General features: G+C 39.2%; 1 protein-coding gene across 2 annotated transcripts; it reads right to left on the bottom strand.

Moving 5' to 3' along the window:
- Nucleotides 1-212: 212 nt before the first annotated feature.
- On the bottom strand, nt 213-5,555 carry LOC109210685. Of its 2 annotated transcripts, XM_019374136.1 has the most exons (3): nt 5,329-5,555; nt 3,111-3,207; nt 213-2,917 (listed from the first exon to the last, which is right to left on the bottom strand). In XM_019374136.1, exon 3 carries the CDS (start codon nt 2,834-2,836, stop codon nt 503-505), a length of 2,334 nt encoding a protein of 777 aa, XP_019229681.1. In that variant the 5' UTR covers nt 2,837-2,917; nt 3,111-3,207; nt 5,329-5,555; the 3' UTR covers nt 213-502. The 2 variants fall into 2 exon arrangements, with proteins under 2 accessions (XP_019229681.1, XP_019229682.1); XM_019374137.1 differs by lacking the exon at nt 3,111-3,207 and having other exon boundaries at nt 5,329-5,548.
- Between the last annotated feature and the right edge of the window lie 1,407 nt (nt 5,556-6,962).

The raw sequence follows: 6,962 nt of genomic DNA, 5'->3' as shown, positions 1-6,962 counted from the left end.
ACCTGCCTGGATTTTGAGTCAATAACTTACTCTTTCAAGGGCCTATTTCTTATTGTCACATTAATGTTTTCTAGTAATGACTTCACAAACAACAAAAAACAAAAAAAAAAAAAAAAAAAAAAAAAATGCAGATAGAAACGCCAGATATCTCTTACTTAACAAGAACACAAGTGGACTAAACACTTTGCAAGTTCTGTTTCCCGGGAAAGAGATGAGTAATAAATCCATGATGTCAGTTTTGTTCAAATTCAATATCCTTAATCCGTCTCACAAAACGTTCCGAAGATACCATTGGTTCAGCAAAACTACACAAAAGGACATACATTAGCAATAAGAGTTGTGGGAAACATATACTGAAGTCAAAAAAGAGTTCAGGCCAGCACCAACTCTTCCCTTAATCCTACTGGTATCCCTAAAAGTTATACTGATGACAAAATCCACGAATCTAGCCAAATGAAAGCTTCACTGAGCCTGCAAAGCAGAAGAAAAGAATGTGTCACGTCTACAATTTTCTAGTCATGGAGATATTCATTCCCCTGGGAGATCTTCGAACCTTAGATGACTCTCCATCAGTAGCACCTATTCCTTTCCAGTCCACTGACTTCTTAGGTGTTGTCACTTTCTCCGATTCAGATTTTGCACTTGTGCTGTCTGAAATCACTTTCCCAGGGTACCAAATGTCATCTGGATTAAGAGGTAAAGCAGCAGGATCAAGTTCAAACGATCCCACAGGTACACCCTCCTTTTCAGTTCCAGTCATTCTGAATGATGGGATTCGATGAGAGAACTTGTAAAGTTCGTTTGGCTTTACAAAAAATAAGCCAGCCTTCTTTTGGCTGGTAGACTGGAAAAGGCTAACAAATCCAACCACTTTATCCAGGTAATTTACTTTTATACCAACATCCTTGACAAAATCAGAAAGAACCTCCACAATTTCATACTGGTACTTCCTATGGTTTTCTGGGTCAGAGCTCCAACCAATATCCCAATCTTTAAAAAGAGCCCATGTCTCCCCTTTCCTAGGATATACAATGAATACACCTTTCTTACCCTTTTCGCACTGCACCAGATGAGAGAATGTAGGACGATCGTTAGTGTTTTGAGAATTCCCTCGTTTAAATTTCCCACAACCAGCAGGCAGGCCTTCCTCTAGCCACTCCGTGTAGGGATCTTCTGGATCAGCCTCGAGCCAAGTAATCCGTAACTCAAATTTAGGGGAAAGTATCTTCCTGATCAGACAATAGAATCTAGGCATGCCATCAGCTGAATCATAACAAGCCCAGGTTTGGTCAACAGAAAAACAACTTTCTTCCCTGTGTTTATCGAAATCATTAAACTCTGGATCAGGGCAGTCAAATAACTCTGGAGGATCATCGCAGGTTTCTGTATCAGGTTCTGAATCAGAATCAATGACTTCAACTTTTTCTACCTTACTTGATGGAGGTCCAGCAGCCCGTTCGTCAACTTTCCCACTGTTGGCATTTTTGTCTTGCATGTTTGCTTCGGGAGGGGCTGTTCCATTTCGAGTACCTTTTGCCTTGGAATTACTATGGAAACCAGTAGGATTGGCATGCTTTAAGTCATCATCACTCACAACTTCTTTCTGCTTTGATGTATCATCTCCACGTGATTGGTTAGCCCATACCTTCTTCAGAGGGCTTGCCAAATCATTCTCGCCATCACTTGCACCTTCATTATAGGAGATATTCTGCCGTAGGCGAGCAGACCTCCTACGGCCACCTTCTCCAGCCGGTGGATAGCTACCAGACTCAAAGTCTTCAGTTTCAGGCTCGGTGCTGCTTGTAGTATCAATGCTCTCACTTGATTCAACTGTCTGCTTCCTACCCCTTTTCCTGTTTTTTTTATTAACCTTTGGCATAGCAGCCCCTTCATTCACACAACCCATTTCCTTGTCATACTTTCCGTCCTTCTGTTTAGCCTTTATATCCTCAAATACCTGAGCAGTCTTTTCTCTGCAGACCTCTGGTTGTGATCCCATTCTTCTACTGCTAGGGCTCTTTTGAGATCCCATTTGGACAGGTGTAAAGCCAACTCCGTCTGCCATTCTGTGGTTGGGAACCTCTTTCTGCTGAAAAGGCTGGCTCATATTAGACCTAAGGTGCGCATCTTGACTGCCAGGATGACTCCATTGAGGTGCACCTTGAGAACCTAAATCATATGCAATAAAAGGCTTTGAGCATTTCTGGCAGCGTAAAGCTTTGTTCACAAAATTCCTGTAGTACTGGTACCTAATATTGCAAAAGGGACATCCCGTCCAGAAAGTTAGTGGCACAGCTGATGAAGTTGGTTGTGTTTGTTGATGATTATTCAGATTACCAAACTGAGTACTAACACCATTAGGAATATCATTTTGTCTAGCCGAAGGATTTTGATTAACTTGATGAGGTGGTCGCTTTGCTGTTGTACCTTTGGATAAAAACCTGTACTTACTATCATACAAAGCCCTTTTCGCTGGGTCAGAAAGCAGCATATTTGCTTCCCCAATTAGCTTGAAAGCTGCTTCTGCACCTGGAAACTTGTTCTTGTCAGGATGAAGCACAAGCGCTAGTCTCCGGTATTGTTTCTTGATGGTCACTTCGTCAGCCATCATATCAATTTGGAGGATCCCATACCAGTCCTTTTCTGATCCCACTTTACTGCTCTGAGCTGAACAGTGAACATTGCAAACAGCAAGTAGTTGGGATATGTTCTCTAGTTGAGGGTAAAGCCGCTCAGCTTTCAATGCAACCTTTTGAGCCCCTAGAAAGTCATTACTCTGCATTTTCTTCTCAGCAAGCTCTTTAGCCCTCAGGGCTTCATCTCTGTTGCACTCCATCACAAGTCCTAATTACTAATATATTAACCTGTAAGGCACACAAGTGTCCAACTTATATTTGTCATTCTCAACTCTGCATACCTGTCCAAAAAAGAAAAAGGAAAATGTCTGTCCATTCAGCAGCAAAGCAACACTAATCAGCAGTTAAGAAGAAAAATTGCTATCTTTTTTGCAACAGCACACAGATAAAAATGCCTTTACAAATTACTACACCGTGTAGTAACAGCTCTAGGTCACACACACCTAAAAGAAAAAAACGAGAAAGGAACTTCACCTTAGTTGCAACTTATGAGCATTGGAGCAGCCAAGCAAGAAAGTGATTGATAACACAACCCAGAGAGAGATGAAGCGTATACAAAAATTATCAAATCCTACATCAAAATATAGATGATTTTCATTCTTTCCCCAATAAAGGAAAAAAGAAAAAATAAACAAAAGATAGCATGGAATTGAAAATAATTCAATTGATCCCATGAAGTCATATGCACACAATGATTGATTCCAGGAATGAATGAACAAACTCTAATAGCTTGTTTGGCCAAGCTTCTTTTTGGCCAAAAGTGGGAGCCCGGAGCTATTGAATTATTTCATAACCCAAGGAGAAGAATAGGACTCTTTTTTTTGCCAAAAGCACTTTTGGCCAAAAATTGAGGTGTTTGGCCAAGCTTTTGGAAGGAAAAAAAGTGCTTTTGAGGAGAAGCAGAAGCAGTTTTGGAGAAGCAAAAAAAAGTAGCTTCTCTCCAAAAGCACTTTTTTGAGAAGCACTTTTGAGAAAAATACACTTAGAAACAGTTTTTTAAAGCTTGGCCAAACACTAATTGCTGCTCAGAAGTGCTTTTCGAACTAGTTGGCCAAACACAAACTGCTTCTCACCAAAAGTACTTTTGAGAAAAGCACTTTTGAAAAAAAGCACTTCTCAAAATAAGCTGATTTTTGCAGCTTGGCCAAACGGGCTATAAGACATACAGCTAAGCGCTACAAGAAAGAGCAACCATTGAAAAAACAAGTAGAAAATGAAGCACCATTGGAAATTTTACAAGACCATTCTATAATGCCAGATAACTATAAAATAAATTCTCCAACCCCCCAGCTTAACACCCAACAACGTGCTCTATAGATATAAAACGGAATACCACTTAAACACCATAGCGGAAGATTCTAGAATGATACTTTTACAATAGAGCAATCAGAATTTTATAGAAAACTCAATAAACTAAAGTTTAGTTTTAAAAGGAAATGAACGCAGGTAAGATTTCCCAAGTGATAAACAGTGAACTGGAGTAGCAACACAGCACTATCTTGAGCACCATTGTCAATTGTAAATCGAAATAGCAGCAGCGAAGACTTGGGAAATCACTAGCAAAACAAGGAAGAAAGAGAGAGAGAGAGAGACTTCAGGGGCTGGCAAAGAGCTAGACACCTTAGCATCAAACTGTAATCTGACTCATTTGTCATCTGTTTCTCTCAGAGTTGACTAGCAGTTGAATACTTTCTTTCACCTTTATAATCAACTTTTATACTTTCTTTCACCTTTATAATCAACTTCGGTGGAAGTTTATTAAATCTCCGATAGACTGATATAGATTTGATTTTCTTAATAAAGAAGGTTACATAGTGCTAGTGGTGGCAAAATGGATTAAAAAACAGTTATCTATCCATATTATTCACTAAAAATGGGTTTCTAAAAATGGATCGAATAAGAATTAGATCCATATTATCAACTTAAAAAATGGATAACCAACGGATAACCAATGTGTATAACTTTGCAAAGACTCGAATTGGGGGTTCCTCAAGTTTGGGAAGACTAGGAATTCTCTCAAAAGTGATCATATTCAAGAAGCCATAGATAATATGGATATCAATATTATCCGCCAATTAACCATTTTCTATCTGCATTAAATATGGGTCGGGCCGGATAATTTATCCGTTTTTACATTAACCGTTTTCGATCCACGCATATCCGACCCGACATGCTTGTTTGCCACCCCTACATACTGCCCAAAGTTAGATATGTTCTGTGCCTGATCAAACAAAATTTGATCAGTACTACCAAAATTTACTAATATCATCCGGAATCTAAAATTTTGCTTTTGCTGTCACACACAAGTTCTCGAGCTGCTATCATACATGAACATTTTTAACTTGATAACTTTAAAACAGAGCAACTCATAGTTACCGAAATGAAACAAAGTGAAGCAATAACTTAAAAAGATGCATTTGGTCAAAATCAAATAACGAGTCAACTAAGTATACACAATTTTAAGATGCTGAGGGAAACAGAATGCGCATATCAAGAAACCCTAAACCTAATACTACATAATAAACCCTAATAAGCGAGCACACATTGAAATGAAAACTACTAACATTGATTGATACAAAAACACTGTTATAGTCGAGACTAGCAATCCGAAAGCTTCAAAATTTCAAAACCCATACAAATCAAAAGCACAACCAGGAAACATATTGATAATGCATAAGAAAATATTGCATACCCGATGGACGAAAAGGACCTCGAAAGTTTTGACTAGAGAAATAGAGATAAACTTTATACTGAGAGAGTGTAAATAGAAAGAGGAGGGAAGAAAAATTAGAGAATCGCGGGAAAGAGAGTGAAAATTTTCAGGAAGCGGGGAGACACCCAAACTTCTGAAATTTCATTTCCCCCAAAAACAACACAGAATTTGTCAAATACGATACTTGTGTTATTTCCACAAACAATGGGGAAGAATCTAGAGGGTAGGTTTTTTACTAAGGGCCTCAAGCTTAAATTGGGCTGGGCTGGCCCACAAACTTTTTTCTTCACTTTGGCCCATTCAAAATTTTGGGCTTCAATGGCTTGAGTATGTAAAACTAGCACGCGCTAGCCAGTTTTTGGACCGGTTATTCAAAAATAGTCAGAGTTTGCAAAGCAATTGAAAATAGTCACTATTTTGCTGCAACACGGAAAGTTCCAGCATAATATACTGAAAATCGGTGCACATGTGTACGAACTATAGGTGCTTATCGGGCGGGCTGGGACGGGCTGAACGGAAAAAACCCCAGCCCGTTCGGTTAGCGGGCGGGCTGGGGATAGCGGGCTGTTAGCGGGTTGAGTTTTTGTGGGTATTTGTGGGCCCGTACGGGTTCGGGCTTAAACAGGCTTGGGCGGGCTGTGCTAAATTTTTTTTTTTAATTAAATTTTGTTAGCAACGGTACACAAATTAAATAAAATAAAAAAAATAAAAATTTAACCCATTAACGGGCTGAACCGGGTTGCAGCCTGTTAACAACCCGTTAACGGGTTAGCAGGCTTAGCGGGTTCTGGTGCACCGGTATCCAAAATGTGTTCGTCTAAAACCCGCTCCCCGTCCAACCCGTCCCAGCCCGCCCAATATGCTACAGTAACGGGCTGAACCGGGCAGACCCGGGTTGAAGCGGGCTGAAAATGGGTCAGCCCGACACGATTAACAGGTATAGTACGAACTTCAGCATATTATGCTGGAACTCCAACACGCAGAAAGTTCCAGTATATTATGCTGGACCGGTATATTATACTGGAACTCCAGTATAATGTACTAGAGTATTTTTGAACAGTATTTTGGTTCAGATTTATCTTTACATGAAAAGTGGCTAAATTTCGATTACTTTTGAAACTGTGGCTATTTTTGAATGACCACTTGTAAATCTGGCTATTTTTGAATTTCGACCCTTGAGTATAACCCAAGTGTTTTAGTTTCGGCCCAAAGTTTACTTGATTTGAGTCTCTACGTTCCATTTTATATGACACACTTTAGTTTATAATCTCCCAGGAAAAGAATGAGATCTTTCCCTGTTTTGAAACTATTTACTCTTAGCATCCCCATTTTACCTTAATGCAATGACATATCCACGTGATATAAAAGTCACTTTCTTATGAAGAGAGAAAAAAATACGTGGAACTCTCACCGCCACTCATTTAATAAGATATTTTAACATAATTAGCATACATGTCAAATATGCTCTTGAGATCTCATATTTTGTACCGAGTTAACCACCTTCATATAAAATGGAACGAAAAGAGCAAAAATGATTAACTTACCTGGTAAATGTACTAGTTAGAGTATTTTGATTCATTTCTTGCTTCTATAAGCAATCACGATGGCACACT

This window comes from Nicotiana attenuata, unplaced genomic scaffold, assembly GCF_001879085.1.
Source record: "Nicotiana attenuata strain UT unplaced genomic scaffold, NIATTr2, whole genome shotgun sequence".
In the NCBI taxonomy this organism is placed as follows: Eukaryota; Viridiplantae; Streptophyta; class Magnoliopsida; order Solanales; family Solanaceae; genus Nicotiana; species Nicotiana attenuata.
The sequence above is the reverse complement of the archived record's forward strand: the minus strand, read 5'-3'. Positions and strand labels throughout refer to the sequence as shown.